Here is an 18,561-nt window from a genome sequence, read left to right as displayed (position 1 = left end):
GGAAAACTACTTTGAGTCATTAGCAAACCTATTTCTTTTAGTTTTCCTACAAAGACTGCCGTGGTTGTGGCAATTATATCTGCCAGATGAGTGGGAGAGTTTAAAGTGTTTTTAAGGGCAAAAGGTTTTTTAGCTTTTTCCAACACTGTTATGTAAGTTCATGTCAGATTTTTTTTTTCTCTTGACTCAGGTAATTAATCTGCTGGTGTGGTTTTGTTTTTTTTTTTTTCCCTTAACACCATACATCTGCAGTAGAAGCAGCTTTTATACTTCTGATGTTGAAGAGTCTTTGGAGGAGGGTTTTTGTATTCACAGGGCGAGGTCATATACAGAGATCTGCCAAGTATTCCAAGGGACTCCATGCTGCAGCAGGGAGGATTTATCCCTGGAAAGCTGTTCATGTATGAACTTGCTAGGAAATAACGAAGACAGAGCCTTTGATTTAAATAGGCCCCACTCAAGGAGTGCTCAGGTCACGTCAGTGGTATTGGTTTGCTGTGTCACAAACTAAGATTTAGATGATGGTCACCTGGAGCTGTATTCATGCTTTCCTCCTGCTGAAGCACCTGGGGACTATTTGTAGTCACCCATGGTGCGGATGAGCATAAGTAAGTGCCAGGTAAGGAAAGAGGAGTTTGTTCTTCCCTGTTCTTTTTGGGATATCATCTATACACACGTTTACAAACCAAAGCTAAACTTTTCAAGTCAGTACTCATCTTACGTCGCTGTCCATGCTGTGTGAGCTAGTTGATTGCAAAGCTATGAGAAAAGAACATTGCGAAGGCACTATGTTAAGGACTCAGGTGAGAGAGCAAAACTAATGCTGCTGTGCGAATGTAACGCAGTCGTCTTGTGCCTGGGAGTCCTCGTGTCTGCTCTACAATGCTGCTGTTGCCCAGCGCCCCAGCCTCCTGCGGGAGGGTGCTGCTCCTTCAGCAGGGATTGGGCATTTTGTTTTATCCTTATCAGACTTTTATAAAGTGAGCTTGCATATGAGCTTGTTCTGAGCAAATGAGGTAAAAACTGAATTCCTTCATATGCGTGAGATTCAATGACTGACTTTGATGTTAAAGGTCCTCTTCAGGGACATCTTAATACTTGAGCAAAGGCATAGCTGCTGGCAGCAGTGGGCCATGCTTCTGACTGGACCAGCACTGTGGCAGAGCAGGAGCGCGGTTTAACTATTGCCTTGTCGGTATGCTTAACAGGCATTTAGTGAAAGAGCGATAACATGCGACATTACTGAATTACACCCCCCTAGCTGTGCTGCCTGTTCCCCTTCCGTTATTTCCCAGGCCTGGTTCTCCCTCACCCCAGGGACCTCTTCCCTACCCCTTCTCCCTGCCTGTCCAGCCCCAGTCGCTACCTCTCATGCTTATCAGCTTCTTAGAGACTCCGCTGTTAGACCTAATCTCTCTGGGGATCTTTCCAAGCTTCAAAAACCCAGTTGCTGTTTCTGGTTCCTTACCTGCAGGCTCTCCTTCCCTGCCAGCTTTCCCTGCCGGTTTCCCGCCCGTACCGCCCCATCACCCCCTCGGTTGCCCCATAGCCCAGCCCCATTCACTCCTGCCTCTGGATCTACCCTCTGACATTGCAAGTCATTGCCCAAAAGCCTGCGAAGTCAGAGCTTTCCAAAGAGAAGTTAATTATAATTTTTTTCATAGGGATTAGCAGAGTTTTTTTACCTACATTTCTCAGAATCACCTGAAATTATTTTGGTGAGCATTTCACTAATAAGCGTTTTCACCAATGAGGATTTTCACAAAAAAATACAGTAGGCTGAAGAAAATACCAGCCCAACCCGTTAGTTTTACAACATTACAGGCACCTGAAAGCATTGTTTTATAATGGAAATATTTGGCAACCTTTTCTAATGGATGACACCAGCCTGCGGTCAGGCCCGTCTTGCTTCACAGCCCAGCAGAAGGGGTTTGCTGTGGTGAATGTTTGTCACTGTAATTCCTCTACAAATTATTTGGAGTCGGGATTTTCTAAAGCGTTTAAGAGAACAGGAGACATTCAGCCATCACTGAATTTTGAATTAAAATGGGATTTAAACTTCACTGCTTGAAAATCCAGGTCTTAAGATTCCAGATGGGTACTTTCTCTGAACGGTCTTTCTATCTAACCAGCGCATAAATATATGTGGTTATATTTTGAGGTGAAAATGATTTATATTATATTCATACTTGAATTCTTCATAATCTTTCACTGCGCTTGCCAGTGCTTCATACTGAAGAAGCATTTAATGCAAAAGACAACCCTCTAGCCTTTTATATAAATCTAAGTCTAAAACTTTTAATATGTATTTATAGCGAGAACCAGTTGTGACAGCTGTCACACTGACATAACGCCTATAGAGAAAGAGAGAGACAGGTTAACCAGAGACTAACTTTTATTGTGCATTTTTATGCAACAGAACAAATGGAACTGGAGGTATGTAGTAATAAAACCAATATTCAAATTAGAATTAACACCTGAAATAGTAAACTGTAGGTAACAAATGTCTTTATAATTAAAAAATATCGACTGTTTAAAAAATTCTCTAAGATTTTATATTCTTTAAAAGAAATGTGTGTTGCCACATAGAAAACAATTCACACATCCTATAGAAATTGTCACAAAAACCTTACTAGTCTATATTACACTATGCACTTCTTTTTGTACAATATCTGGTAAAGGTCTATCCCTAACCTGTACTTACTCTACACAGTACAATCATCATTAGAAAGTATTCATAGAATTAACTACACCATAACAATAAAAATATCAGGATTAATGGTTTTTTAATCACAGTTTCTCCACAAATATTTGTCATAGAAAATATAGCGAAGGCATGTTGGCACAGATGGGCGTGCGGTACTGCTACACGAAGTTTGAGAGAAGGCAGATACATAAATGACAGTAAGATTAAAGAGTATGGAAGGATAAGACAAGAATCTCTATCCTCCTGGGGCTTTCTGGAGTGACATGATAGATAGCGGTTTCCTTCTGTCGCAAGCCTGCTGTCTACATCCAGCGCTGGGAAGGGAGGTACTGACTTACAAAGCACACTGCTTAAATACGGATATCTCGCTCTGCAAAGGCTTATATGTGCCATCTATTATTTCGGGTCCCGTACTATTATACCTAATATCTTGCAGATATTTAGACACTTCAATGTGTATGAATTTATAATGCCTCAGGAACAAATTAATTGGAATAAGCTGTTGTGAAAGGTTTGGTTTTTTTTTTTTTTTTTAAATGAAATGGGTGGGTCAAGTGGCTATGATGACCATTAAAAACAAAGACAGACAACTGAGAAAAGTTGTTGTACTCTGTTATTTTAAAACCAAACATGATCAAAAAAAGATGAGCTGGTGTCTGCTAATGCCTGTCTGTGACTACAATATCACGGGCCAGTGCACACAAGCAACCGAGGGCAAAATTTTGTTTGTAAAGAAAGGTCCAAACCTGCAAAGCCATTTCTAGTGCCAAAGTGGCTTTCAGGATGAAGCTATACATTTGGTTATTTTGCACAATATGAGAGCAGAGGATTGTGAGTGGTTCCAGGACGCTGGCTATGCTTTTTACACTAAAAATAAAGCTAGGCTTACTGGTTATTTCAGCAAATCTTCAGGTTATTAAGTGAGAGAGGTCTGTCCAGTTCAGTAATTCTGTTCTGTGACTGTTAAAAAGGAAGCGCTCGTATTTTTAACCTCATATGTTTAAACGTTTGAAAGGAAACCATCACAATGTTTACAAAAATACAGCATGATACATACCGCCGTGGACAAATTTACAGTATAATGTTGACTCACATGTTCTGACATGTTTTACCAAGTAGTTCTGGTAAGTGTCACCACATTAAACATAGACCAGCAAGACTTACACCATCTGAGCAATGTAACGTCTTCTATTATAGTTCTTTTAAAAAAAGTGTAAGTTCAACACTGAAAAGCTACTACAGGATATCTGTACCATGACATTTCTATACACTGAGTTTCTCCTCCAGAGGCCACCACGCACTGTTGACCGCTCTAAGTCACCTCCTGCCTGTAGCGAGGGATGCTGTCCCAAACCCCTTGGCCTGGTGAGGCCCAGTATGACTAAACTGCTCATTCACTTTTAGAAAATAAACGAGTTATTCTGGGGCAAGTGAGTGCCTTTCAACCCCCTTTTAAAAATCACCAAAAATAAAATGAATCGAGAGGTATTGGACATTTAAGGGCCTAAAGCATATCCTGGCTGAGCGAGGTCCCATCTACGGTGGTGTGCGGTGGAGCCCATGTCCTGAGATGCCCCCCGGGCCAGTGGTGAGAGACCAGTCACAACCACTGGCACAGAGGAGGCAGATGGCGGGAAGAAACTATTATGTGGGCGAGCTGACCTTTGAGAGACTGCCTCACTCCTCCATCCGCGGTCAGGCCGGAGCTAGAGGAGAGCTTCACCCCAGGGGGCCCCGCCTGATCTTTGAGGAAGGGGTTGGGTGTCTCCTGCCCTGCCCAGCGCATGGGGAGAAGGTCGGGAAGGAGAGGAGAAGGGTAAAAGGAGCAATTAGTAGCTTCTCTCGTGGCTTGCACAAGGTGGTTAGGAAAGCTGGGGAGTATGAGATATGCGTTCAGGAGAGTCAACGCTGATGAGGTAGTACTAAGAACGGTCAAAAGTGAAGTGAACTTTCTTTCCAAAAACCAGTTCCCTGTACCTGCCAGTGGGGAAACGTTGCCTCAAGAAGAGCTGGTTCAGGCTGTGAAGGATGCCGGCACTGGCCTGAGTGACCGGACAAGGGTAAGGAGATGGAAACACCCTGACGCAGAATGGAAAGGGTATTGCTTCTTTGGCATTGCGTATTTCTGGAGTGCATCAATTTGGAGGGGCAATGGACTCCTAAGCCTTCAAAATTACAGGTTTTCAGTGGACTCATTTTTTTTTTAAGTTGGTATCTGCTTCCAATGTTGTGTGCCATTGTGAATTCTGCTCTAGTACAGCTCTTTTCTTAACAGCTCTAAGTTAGTCTGGACCCCATGTTTACTTATACCAGAAGGTTAAACTGGGCTCTTCTTATCCAGCTCCTCCCTGAATGCAACACTGAGCGTCTGATTGTTAAGACCAGCACACTGCCTCATCTATTTCAAGGAATGGATATAAAACACAAATGAAAGCAAAACCAAGAAAAGGCAATTTTAAAGCCTCTAAAGCTACATAATATGGATGCAGAATAGGAACAGACAAAGCAAAACCTGTGTTCTGAAATGGCAATTTGTTTTTAGCAATCTTGTTTTAATGAAAACTGTCATGATCAACTCTAATCCCCTAGAAATCTAGACAAATATAGCGTCTATCTGATACACAAAGCAATTTTTATCTATTAGAAGTGCCTGTTATTGTTCTGGGTCTTTGAAGGATTCTGCTGTTGACGAGCGCTGCTGTTTTACCCGGGAAGCTTAATTTCCTGGCAGAGTTGGCTAAAGGAAGTCCCTGAATTTTCCATCTTGTGTGCTATTTTAAGGTAGCATTTATAATTATGTTATTTTCTGTTTGGAAATGGGAGACCACTTCTTTTTTTGTTATAAGTGTGCAGACTTGTTCTTACATCTCCCACTCAGGGAGAGCAAATAGTACCCAGCTGTTTTGGGTCCAGACCTGGGCTTGTTATCACTAGGCAGAAGAGAGAGTAGCTGCTGTTTCTTTTGACATTTTTATAGTTTTTAAATGACCTTTCCTCTAGAACTAGATGAAATGAACTGCAATTTCCCTTTGAGGGTGCTATGAAGGATTTGCAAATAATAGGCACTGAGAAGTCCCATAGAGCAGGTCTGGAAATGGATTTCTTTCTGTTAACTGGGACATGGTAGGATGGAGAAGCTGAAATGTATGCAGTATGTGTTCAAACATGCTTTGGACTCTTAAATGACAGCAGGGTAAGTATGTTTAACAAACAGTCTCTCCTAAATTAAGTGGCTGCTACTGTTTTATGAGGTTCTTCTCACTGCCATCAATCGCCAGATCCATCCTGCATACCTCTATTGAAGACTTCGTCCTGTGATCCTGGATGGTCAGTCCCTTCGTAATACGAGTTCCCGTTGTGAAGGAAAGTCCCCACCGCACGCCCTTGCCGAGCATGTCCTACTGCGTCGCTGAATACCTTGTTTATTTGCTCTTCAGATGGCATCCACCAGTCTGGGTTGGAAGTACAATGCATCCTAATGAACTCTGCAGGAAAACATGCAAGGATAAAAAACAACTTGTCTTTGCAGCATCTGTTATTGCCCAGGCGTCAAAAGCTCATGGGGAATAAGAAAGGGGGCATTACTGCTCTACTTAAGCAGAAGTAAAGCCTTATGGGGGATGCCATGATAATGCCACTTGAACCTATTTTATTTCTGTACAAGTGTGTTTCTCCACATGCAGTGTATGTTGTTATACCTGAGCTAATTACGTGACCTGGAGATAAAATCCCTTCTTGCTGAAATAAAAAGAACTAATTTGAAGTGCTGGTTGTGATTCAGCATGTGCAATACATGTGAAAGTTAACATGAACTGGGATGTATTTCAGTTGAAACCTGTTGTGTATTTATACTTTAAGGTGATTACTCTCGTGGATCTTTATGATCTCCCTCTGCTGGCTGCTTCAACATCTGCAGGCTGCAGTAGCCCACAACCTGCTTGAAAACGTCACTGCCATTATTTCAGTTTGGTGCTCCTTTCTGTTTGGAATATCTTTCATTTTAAGTCCTGCTCTTTCCATCTTCCTGAATCTGACACCTATTTTTCAGAGACTAAATTAGCCTTAGAAATAGCTAAATGAGATAAGAGGGCTAATTTGGGGAGCCTTGCAATAGTTTTCAATGCTGGAGAAAATGAATTGTACTGCATGTAATTTGGCTATTTAAGTAGCTGCTGCTTCCACATACAGCTATTTGTATGTGGTGATTACATTTTTTATAATTTATTTTTCAGATTCTTTGACATTCAATATACTAACCTTGCAGAAGGCGCCTTCCCAATTCTGGAGTTGTAACTGCTAGACATAGCTCAAATAGGTGTATTTGGACTTTGAAACGTCCAAATACAATTTTAAATGTGAGGGCATCTTATTAGATATATTGGATACACTGTACCTCATATGGAAACTGAGCTTCTTATTTATTCTGTAACATTAGTTATTCCCTCATGCGGTATTGTGTGTCCCAGGATATTTTCAAATTCTATTTTCTACTGTTGACAAGCCAACAGCACAATAAGTGGCGTAAGGTAACTTCATTACTGTCACCACATCTCAAGACCAGGGAATGCTGTGCTTTTACGTGAGTTCCCGTGCCTGCAAGGTATCTCATCTGTTGGACAATTAGGACGTGATTTTTGCATAGCTCCTCCAGCAGTGTGTCTGCAAAAGTGATAGCTATCTTGGTTTTAAATTCGTTTCCCTGGAAATGCACACAGGCAACAGTAATTCCTACCTAGTTATGTTCACGTGGGGCTCCACAGACTGATGTTTTTCTCAGAGAAATGGTTACCACGTAAAGGAGTAATGCTATAATTTGAGCATGCCAGGCTGTTTTAAAGCTGGTTCCAGACATCAGTCAGTTGTAAGAATATATTAAAAATGTTTATAGATGTTTAAACTACTCTGAGTGCAAAGAGAGAATCAGTTTGTACTCCCTGCTATGGTGGGAAGGCATAATTGGATGTGCCGAGAATTAGTCAGACACTTGTTACCTTGGCTTGCAAATGGGTAGGAGCCAGTGGCCAGCTCTTGGCACCGGAGAAAGTTGTCATGTTCCCACCCATGCATGAAAGCCCAAAGGGAGAGCTGTCTACTCTGCTTTCTTAACTGGTCCTTAGGTACTGAATGTTTTGGCTTCCTCCTCAAGCTTCTGAAAATTAAGGAAATTGACCCTTCTCTTTCTCCCAAGGGGTGCTCCACATGTTCTGTATGTCCAGGACCCCAGAAAGGAGAGTGGCCATAAGCAAAAGTCCATCTACAGGTGGATCTACTGTTAGTCTTGGTGGGAGGCAGGGGGAAGAAAAGGGTATGAACACTCCTCTTGTGCATAAATTATTAAGAGAAATTTAAAGTCATTTAGTAAATGGTTAATGCACTTGTATTCAGCCTTCAGTTTCCAGGAAAACTTCTGGGACCCTGAATCTCGCTCCAGACCTCTGTGCAGCGCGGTGTGCAATGGACTTGCCCTTCTATTAAGTTCTGATAGAGTATAAGGTCTGGCAGAGTATCATGCAACAGGTTAACAGGTTCCTTTGTAGTAAAAAACAGAGCCTCTTTGCCTAATTTGGCTGTATGTAAAATCTGAGTTCATTACCTGGCTACATCAATGTACGCCAACTACAAGTCTTATCTACTTGGCCTTGTTGGATTCTTCTGCCCTAGATGGGAAGAGGCTCCATCTGATGTATATAACCACTTTGGACTCCAGTTGGATGACTGAAGAAATTTTTATCACCGACTGACCAAAATACACCTTTTTACACTGCATGGATTAGTAAAACATTCTTGAAGTCAGTTCAACCAAAATTTTGTGTATTTTCTCACAAAATACTATAAAGTTAACTATGAGTTAATTAAAGAAATTATAAGCATATGCATTTATAAAATGCAGATGCTGATACTAAAAATGTGTTTTTAATTGGGCTTTAAAAAGCCCTAGTTTGTATGTTTCGTTATAAAGCCCAGTGCCAGGCCGTTTGAATAATTTTAGGAACCCAAAGTATGAACTGCCACAACAGATAATTATTCTCCATCTGGACCCTTTCTCTGTATTGCCCAACATCCTCACTCTTTGACATTGTGAAATGCTTGCAAAACTCCCCCTCCTTTTCAGGCTAAACATGGGGGAAAGTTGTTCCCTAACTTTTTCAGTCAATGTTGCATCAGTACTCCAAAAAAGAAGTTAAATTCTTGACAATGTATTTGTTTATACTTTCTATGTAATTAACCTGTAGATGCTCTTGACCCTACAAAATGTTCAAACCTATTCTGAAACTCGGTTAGCTTTTAACTCCAATGATGCACTGTGGCCTTGAGCACCATATGCTCACTACACATTAGGCTATAAAAATTCCTTTGGTTAATTTTGCTGTATATCAGTGTTAAATAATGCCCTGTTAGTTTATTATAAAAGAGTGTAATCAGGATTGTCTGATTTTCCTTTTTGCTATTTCAAGTATATCAGTGTCATGTGCCCTTGTATTTGTCTCCTCTCTTAAATGAGCAGCCCTGTTTTTTCCCATTCAAAAAAAAATACACATATATAATACATACATACATACATATATGTATGTATAAAAAAAAAGTGGAGGGTTTCTGGCTGCTTGCCACCTGCCTGTGAAACCCCTTCTAGTTCTGCAACTGTCAGCCAAATGCTTCTACTGAGCCAGAGCCAATGTGGTGAAATGAGATCACATATGGTGGACACTGAGCGAAAAGATGCAGTACCTCTGAGACATGTTACTTTTACTGGATCCAGAGGACGTCTTTCAGGACCTGTCTCTCCTGACTGCACTGACCTTTTCCTTTTTCCAAGGCCGCATGAGTACTTAAGCTCATCGGTTGTGAAAACAAATCTGATGAGATAGCGAAGGAGCCGTCGTCCATCTTTCTTGGAAGAATTTACAGCCTCATCCCACTGTTTACTAGTGATGTAGACAGGGTAGTTGTTCAGCAACTGCTTGCTCCCCTGAAAAAGTGAAATATTTCCGTTGCTTATTTTACAAGGCAAATAACTAAAGATGTCAGTTGCAATAAAAAATATGCTCTTTAACTAGCCGCGATACTGACAGCGAAACACATCCTGAAGTGAACATGTAATTGCTCGTACTGAGAATGAGTAATTTTAAAATTACATTTCCATTTTCTAGAACTCGAATTTGGTGAGGTATAAGGAATACATTTTGAGAGATGGCTATTGATAATTTCCACTTTAACAAGCAGGCTAAAAAGAGTTAAGAACCAGTGACTGGGTATACTCTTTAAGTATAACCTTTCTTCTTAATCTGTTAAAATGCATAAAAAGGGTCTTTGAAGAGCGTGATCAAATGGATCACTTCATCGCAGCTGACAGTTTACTTCAGAGGTGACTCTTTTGGTCTGTTTTTATAATAAATTTATTACTTCTGTAGAACACACCTGAAACTCGACAGCAGTTATGTTACCATGAAAAATATGAAGAAAATAAATAAAGGAACTATGAAAACTAAAAGCTTCATTATTATTAATGAATGCCATATTAACTCAAATTATAGCTTTACAGAAATGCCACCATGTCAGCTGGAAAGAAATTTTGCTTTTAACCTTCATAATTTGTGTGCTTCAATATTCCAACATTAAATGAATGCTGTGGGACTAATTATGGGGATTCCTGTAATCCACACACATTTAGAAGCCCTCTTTAGTCAATTGTACCTAAATTGTATTTAATTCTTGTTCCCCATAAAATGCCATGGTTCAGGATTACCCAGTTAACATACGATGGTACTGTTAATCTATTTGAAATAATTGAAGTACATAAAAGACCCAAACCACACCCTCCTAGAGATTCATTCACTTTTACAGCTGCCCCTCTTTATTAAAACATGTAATTCTGGAGGCCCAATTAGTAAAAGCTTCGTATAGCCCCCAGCTTAGATAGGAGCTCACAGTGAACTAGAGAAACAAAGGTCTGATGCTCAACAGAGGCAATCACCCACATGCTGCACTTGTAGGCAACTGTTGCAAAGTTCTCCTCCTCGCTTCCAGATCTTTGATACCTGAAAACTATTTTAAGGACTACCCTTGCCTCCTTTCACATAGCATCCTGGGAGACAGCTTGGGAGCATCTTCGAAGTTTTTCCTCAGGTATTTGCTTTTAATTTTTTTTTCAAGTTTGATAAATATGTGGAAGGTTGAATTTAGTGAAGACCGTGATGAGGGGGACCTTGGAGAATCTGTTCATGTGATTTAGGGTACCACCACCTCCTACGGCGGGGTTAGCATCACGGGGAGCTGAGCCTGTGTGACTGACTGCTACTTGTTTGCCTCGGTACAAGCCTAGCTGGCTTGGTGCAAACTGCTGGCAAAGGCAGCTACAAGCAAATCCAAAACTCTGCAAAGGAAGCCAAAATATGAAGGCGGAGATGGGCTTTGTCTGTCTGATGGGCCCCTATCCTTCCCCCAAAACATCTCAACCCTTTAGCTTGTAAATCCAAGCTTGTAACCCCTAAGAGAAAGACCCTAGTTCAACTCTGTCTGTAATGTGCATTGCACCGGTCTGCTCCCACTTCTGCAAAAGGGCCAGGGTCAATTCCTCCCCCTCCACTCATGATGCAAGAAGCTGCTTTAATTTTTGCCAGGTACACAGGCCCCTGGGAAGCCAACAGTACAGCTGAGGAGCTCTGCTGCGGAAAGAACATTTCCTCCATCCAGCCCACCTCCTCGTCCTCTGCCAACACGGCAAGGGGGCCAGGGAAGGAGGAAGAGCAGGGGGGCAGCCCGGAAAGCTCCTTGGGGGCATGATGCTCTTATGCTGAAGCAACTGGGACTACTCCAGCTCAGTGGGAGCTGACACTAGTATTTCCTTGGCTTGTTCCATCACAAAGGTAATACACAGGACCATTTGATCCCCACACTGCTACTAATTTTTTTCAGCAGCTAGCTCAGCATCCCTTTTATGTAAAGCTAATTATTTTCCTACCTTAGATTCCTGAAACCTACTTCTTTCCCTATTTAAAAAAAACTGTAGTGAAGCAAGAACCTTTTTTATGGACACAAGCACAAAGTATAAGCTGCAGCTAACTGTAGGCACTGCCTTGCTTTTGTGCCCTGGCAGGCAGGAGCAACGCAATGCAAGCCTGTAATGGCACAGTGTAAGGCTCCAGGCTTGCTCATGTGTGTTAGGGATGCATGCTAATATGTGGCTTTGATAAGCAGCAAGCTATCCCAAAAGCTACCTCTGCGTTTAAATGTATTGCACTGATGGAAATAAATAGGGTGCAGAAGGGCCCAAAATCTAAATTTCATGAGAGCTCACATTACTATTAACTGAGGAGAAGGCAATAAATTTTGCATAATTTTCTCAGCCCCAATTTTATTATACTTCTCTCTTATTCCCCCTGAAATTTAGAATATTTTTCCTCCTTCTTCTCCAAAGGCATGATATAGTGTTATGCTACTCTGTTAAACAATTACTGGGATCCTGCTACAGATACACTTTCATTACGTCCTCTGAAAGTAAAGCACTTCTGGGCAAAAGATTCTCGGTAAATATATGATGCAGTTTGGTGTGTCCAGCAGTCATTAAACTAAAACAAACAGAAAACCTTCCAGAAATGAAATAAGCAGATCCTGAAGGAAGAACCAAAGTACAAATGCGTTCATGCTTGTATTTGTACATGATTAAGCTTATGAATAAAAGATTAGCATCTATGTGTTTAATTGAATAAAAAATTCTGTCACATCATGACAAGCTACTCCATGTGGGACGTTACAGAACAGCTTCATTTTTTACAGTGCTTGAAAATTTTAGTTAAGCAAAAGAGCATTAACAAAAGGAAAATGAATCCTTGGAATATATTTGAGTGATAACAGCTAATGATATATATAAATATAAATATATATATGTATATATCAATTTGCACAGGATAAAACTGAATGGAAGAGCAGAGTGATGCACATCCTGAACTGCTGCAAAGCATCTTCAGTGAAACTATGGTAAGTTGGACTACATGAGGCTTGCACTACATATAATTTATATGCAAAGGGAGGTCAGACTAGACCTAAGTCTTCTCTCTTCTGACTTTGTTTGCGTGAATAATGGGCAGTGACACGTATACACTACATAACATGCATAGCAAGAGCCTCAAATACAGCAGTCTAAACTAGAAAAGTCTCAACAAAACCACTTCATTTGAAGCATTTTTACAAGCCTGGATAGAAACACACTGGAGCAAAATTAATGTGAGTTACGCTAGAGCTGATAGCTAAATCTATACATCTACCTTCTAGAGAAGGGGAGGACTTAAATTTCCTGCTTTTTCACTGCAGCTGTTTTAAACAGTCCATAATTACAAAAATCCCTAACTCTGTCTAAAGTATAAAACTGTGAACACTCAGTATTTGTTTGGGTTGCTTTCTGAAAAGCAAGAGCACTCCAAAGACTTGCAGAAGTCTGTATTTGGGCCTGTCTGCAAAATGAAGGCAATGTATACTTTAGTGTTAACCATCTCAGGGCTGCGTTAGAGCTATACAAACTGTATACACACGCATGCCTGTGTCCATACACACGACATGTCAGTACCCTCCGCGCACGGGCTGCGCTGGCAGCCGCTGCGTGCAGCCACCATCAATCGCCAGCTGCAGTTTTCACCAGGCTAGCCCTAGCCTAAATTCTACCCACAGAAGTGATCTTTCTGAGGAAAGGTGAGAGAAAAATTACCCAAAGCAAGGCAAGTGCAGCTGGTGCCGATGGAGTTAAGCGCTGCTCAGTAAAGTCATCCTAGATTATACTAGTGATGAGCCTCCTCCATTTGGGGGATTACTGTACCTAAGAATGACAGTTTAATAATAGATTTTACCTATTTTTACTACTAAATATATTCTTCCAGTGCCTACTGATTTATTTGCCTACATGTTTTCAATGAATTGTCAAACATAAAGAGATGTAGCTTGTCTTCACTGTATACTACCTCAGTCGGATGGTCTGTTGGCTGTGGTACCATAAGCTGGTTGTGATGCTGAAGTACAGTCTTCAAATAATCTAAAACAGTCTGGCAGGGCACTGCATGAAACAAATTGCAATTACTGTATATTAGCTATCTAGCACAAAATAGAACAACATTATTAAATCAAGCAGTGTTCTTCAGGATCTGTTTTGTACATCTGTAAGATTTATTTCAAATAGGAAGTACTCCTCATTTTGATTTGTGCAGTCATTTCATTCAATAAATATATGACAGATGTTGTATTTCCTATGTTGAGATCTCTGACATTGCTTTTATTTTCTGCCCACTAGTGTTCAAAGGTTTTTTTTTCCTAGTTTGAAATTATAATTATTACAAATACAAATTAGGTCAGCAGTAATGACGATAAGAAAAAAACCTGTAAATACTGTAAACAGCCTAAACCATACAAAGGAGAAAATATTTCTTGGACCTAAATCATGCACTGATTAACATGTAAATACGGTCACGTTTTTGAAACTACAGTCTGATTAACTACACTGAACAGATTTAATGATTCATATACTTTAATTTCTTTTCCCTCCCTCCTCCCAAATTTGTTATAAAACTAGGTGTTAGACAAATTGCTTTATTTCTCTTTCCCTCATCCTTCCCCCTTTCCATTCCCATCACTCTCATCCATTTCAGTAGTGGTACCAACATCCTATTCCCTTCTGCTGAGGTGATAGGTTAATTAGGGATGATTCAATTACGGGTCTCTCTTAAGCAGATGCTGCCACATCCCTGATTAACTCTGGAGTATTTTTGAGATACAGTGCTTTTCTCCTGAGCCTGAAACACTGTAGGAGAATTAAACAGATATTAACCCAACATTATGACTGACTTCTGCAAGACTTAATAAGCATTGTTTTTAAGGTACCTTATCACTCTCACATTTCTTATGGATTGTTTCTGTAAAATATTTGGAGATAATCTTAGCTTCAGCTAAAAATCCAGAAAAAAAATTTCAGTGTTCCTTTTTTTTTTTTTTTTTATTATTTCTTGGCATTCAGCCTTTACACCTGGAAAAATGTGCTGTTTTGGGCTTTGTCTTAAGCTGGCAATCTGAAAGCAAGCACTGAAATCACTGAGAGTGTCTCAAGGTAAGATTTCCAGGTATTCTGCACCCTTTCCTGGGCATTCACACTGCGCAGCAACTATGCTCCTGTCTAGGCAGACAGGGTGCAAAACACCTTCACTTTGTGCAAAGCAGACTCTTCACTAAGGGCTACGTGGTGTTACATCCAGCAGTCCCCATACAGAAGTCATGCAAAGTGTCTGATATGAATAATAAATTCCTATGTCTTTTCACCGCATGCTGACTTCCCCGTAAAGGCGACCTATCAGCGTATTTACTCCTCTTTCATTTGACATATCACGCTTTGCCATAGGCAGTTAGGAGGTTATGTGTTAGGCAAAAGTTAGCATTTCAAGTCACTTGTACCTGTTTTATTTCTCCGGTGACTTCACTGCTTATTGCTAGACCGGGGCAGTGTCTCAGTAGCGTAGCTGCTACACAGTGCCACTGCCATATGAGCAAGAGAGCCTGGATGCTTCTTTTTTTTGTAAGGAAAAAAAGCACTTTTAAGCGTCACCAGACGGTTTTAGAAAATGTTTCAATTCTGAAAATGTCAGAAGGGCAGTCAAGCTTAATAAATAGTCCCACCAACACGTCCTGTGGCCTTCCTGTAATGAGAACTGTGTATTTAGCATATAGCAGCAATCAAAAAATTTAATACAAGCTCTTACGTGGATTAAAGGAGTAAAATGTACTAACCACAGGTCACGTTTTAGTACATTGGATATTCGTAAAAAGGTGTGGCGAAAAAAGGATTTGGCTTTTCCCCCCTCATTTTTATATACAGGAAAGCATATGGGGGAAGAAGAAAAGATTTTTTTTTTTTCCATGTGGATGGGCTGAAGGATAAGATCGTCTTTTGAGATTCTTTTCTTATACTCTGTGTGTGTTTGCTGTCTGGTATGTCCAAAACTAAGATAAAACTAGGAACGCCCATGCACGGGTTACTCCGTGATTACATAGGTGTCCAAGAAAGAGGCACAAGGATCACGAAGGCCTGCTGCCCCAGGCAGCCTCAGAAACCCGGTGACAAGGTCAGCAAAAACTCCCACTCGGGTGCAAGTTACCACGGGCAACCAGCATCCCCCATGAGATCCTGCATCTCCTGCATGGTGACAGCAAGGATGGGAGGGGCTATGACAGGCGATTGTGCTGTGATGGGTGACTGTACCACTGCCTGAAAGAAAAGATGCCCGATACTTGGACTTGGAGGAGAGTTGAGTGATACTTGGGGAATAAGAGCTACTTGCAAAGTATACCTTTCCTTCCCTGTCTACATGTGTCGCTTTTTGTTTAGCAAGCTCACTGAGGACACAGTTGCCAACGCATCAGTGGTACCTGGGAGCTTTAGACTTCTTTGGTCCCCATGAAGCTGTGCTCAAAACAGTCTGTGAAGTTTGCACTTGCTTTTCTCGTTATCTCTATTAGCAAAAGTCCCTGGTGATGACCTGATGGCTCTCAGCCGTACTTGGTACTATTATCTGTAATTATGTGGAACAACATGGGGCCTGAAAGGGAACAGAATATAATGCATCAAAAACTTCTAATGTTTAGGAGCTGATCTCACAGCAGGATGGTATTTTACCCACAGTAAGTAATTTCCAGGCTATCCAAAGATGTATTTACCTGTGTTCTTCCAAAGGGATGGGGCATAAGCGAGACGACAACAGGAAACTATTTAACCTGTTGTGTCCCCTGCACATGAAGTACAGCTCTACTTTAACTGTATTCTGCTGATAAAATGCTTTCTCATTACCGGTGTGAAATATGAAGAATACTAAAAGTTGGCTGAAGCTTATAAATACTTCTATTTTCATAAAAGCAGTAATGTTTCAAGCACAAAATTGTATGATTTTGTTATCATTGTAGTGACTGGAGGACTTTGAGCGCTTTTCACTTGTAAAGCCATTGCACATCACACTGTTTGCTGTTGGTAGAGATAACCTCAGCCTTTCAAACACCAGATGCTACTTGCAAAGCCAGGGTTCTTGGGCTGCCACATTAACCGAAGCCTAAAGGAAGCCACAAAGAGGGCAGCACGAGGCCGAGAGTCAAAGCTTTGGTTTTGTCTCCGTGTCCCTCTTATGGCTCTACAAATACTCTCTTTGCCGAGAGATAAGAGGAACTGTTTCCTTCAAACCCGGCGGCAAACGTAACTTTGTAAGAGCCCATGGCTCCCAATTGAGAGTACGGAAAAATCATTTAAACCTACTAGCTTATTTATTTTGTATTTCTTTGACTTTGATGTGGTCTCTAGAGAGTTAACAAGATCATAACCCTGAGAGCTGATTCTCTGCATGCTTATGCACGTATCTGCTATCACTGACATCACCAACAGGGATCTGTGCCTACTGGAACCAACGGGAAAGACGCTAATGTCGAAATAACACTTGCTTGTTATGATTTAGTGGAAAGCCTGCGGGGAGGCAGTAATTTTCCTGCCCATTAGGGAGAAGTTTCCACAGCCTTTACTTTCTGAAAGTGCCAGTGACTCAGAAAAGACACTGGAAGTGGCAAAGTAACCTGGCCTGCAGCGAGTGAAAAGAAGAGTGAGATCTTTGCAGGAGTTAAAGGGCGAGGAGGAGGTGCCACAGGGGACTTGGCATGCTGGGGAAGGCTGGTCTTGCTAAGATGCTGAGCAGTGACTAAGCAGGACACGTGTAAGAGGTGGCAGGTCTTTGTTGTTTATCGATCCAAGTTTTAAGACTTCGTTGTTATTCTAGGCATCTGTGCACTGTAACAAGTGCTGCTTCGGCATAGCTTGTCACAGCTTTCTCTGCGGAGTATCCTAATTTCTAATAAATAGCTGAACAGCGTGGTGGCCACTGACTGTGCCGATGGCAAAAGCCGGGGTGTGATCTCTCGGTCTGACCTGCCACACAGCGCAGCAACTCTCCAGACTAAATCCTCTCTGCACCGGACAGTATCAGTGGGAAAAACACAGTACAACACAGTTTCTACCCTTGGCTCATTGTTACCGCACGTGCTATTTCACCCTCAGAAATGTACACCTCATTTCAAGGCTGCATTTTTTTTTCCTTCAACTGGGTTTTACAAAATCTTTGCAAAAGAAATGGAAAATGCCTGTTACCTATTACGTACTTATAGTTAGTGGTGAAGTCATTTCTGCATCTTCTCTTCGCTAAGCTCAACAGTGACCTTCTTGAGATGCCAGGCTCCTGCTAAAAGCAGAGTCCCTACACCTACCTACATGTCTGTACAGCCAAAGACCATGCCAGCCCTTTTGGCCATGCTGTACATCAATACTTGGCCAGAAAGACACCATGTCCTCCAAAAGCCTTTCTCAGTGTCCATTTCCCAGGAGCTGAAACCAAGTAGAGCGATGTTCTCTGTGCCTCAACACGTGGTAACGCTGCACTGTGTTCAGCCAAGTCTGCCACCTCTCATCTTCCTCACTCACTGCTACCTCTGCACTGCTTGCAAGCTGTGAGCAACGACTGCATGCTTGCTTTCACTGATGAAAGTATTAAAAACATGGGCTGTGAACAGTTTCACAAAGAATCCCTCCAGAAATTCATCTGCATCATGGCAATTTTCTGAATACAAATACATTTGTGTTTTTTAAATCACACTTTGTAATATAATGTTATGTAACACCCTAAATATCTGCAATACCCTCCTCAACCAAACTTTTCATCTCATCAAAACCATAATTTGGCAAGATGTTGCCTGGTACCAACTCCATTATTCTCTTTTAGTGCTCTATTAATTGAAGATGGCATCAGCTGTGCAATCAGTTTGTCTGGGCTCAGTATCAGGCCAATGAGCCTACA

The 18,561-nt window shown here is 41.3% G+C and overlaps 1 protein-coding gene across 1 annotated transcript in view; it reads right to left on the bottom strand.

The window, feature by feature from the left end:
- Positions 1 to 5,974: 5,974 nt before the first annotated feature.
- Positions 5,975 to 18,561, bottom strand: part of BEND4 (BEN domain containing 4) — a gene marked incomplete at both ends in the record, with an annotated part of 29,650 nt that continues 17,063 nt past the window's right edge. Inside the window, 3 exons of the mRNA XM_082315696.1 lie at positions 5,975 to 6,192; positions 9,434 to 9,674; positions 13,657 to 13,748. Of these exons, the coding sequence (XP_082171822.1) occupies positions 5,975 to 6,192; positions 9,434 to 9,674; positions 13,657 to 13,748 (551 nt within the window). The remainder of the gene's footprint in view (positions 6,193 to 9,433; positions 9,675 to 13,656; positions 13,749 to 18,561) is intronic.

This window comes from Platalea leucorodia, assembly GCF_965183815.1.
Source record: "Platalea leucorodia genome assembly, chromosome: 6".
Taxonomy (NCBI): domain Eukaryota; kingdom Metazoa; phylum Chordata; class Aves; order Pelecaniformes; family Threskiornithidae; genus Platalea; species Platalea leucorodia.
This window is presented reverse-complemented; position numbering and strand designations above follow the sequence as displayed.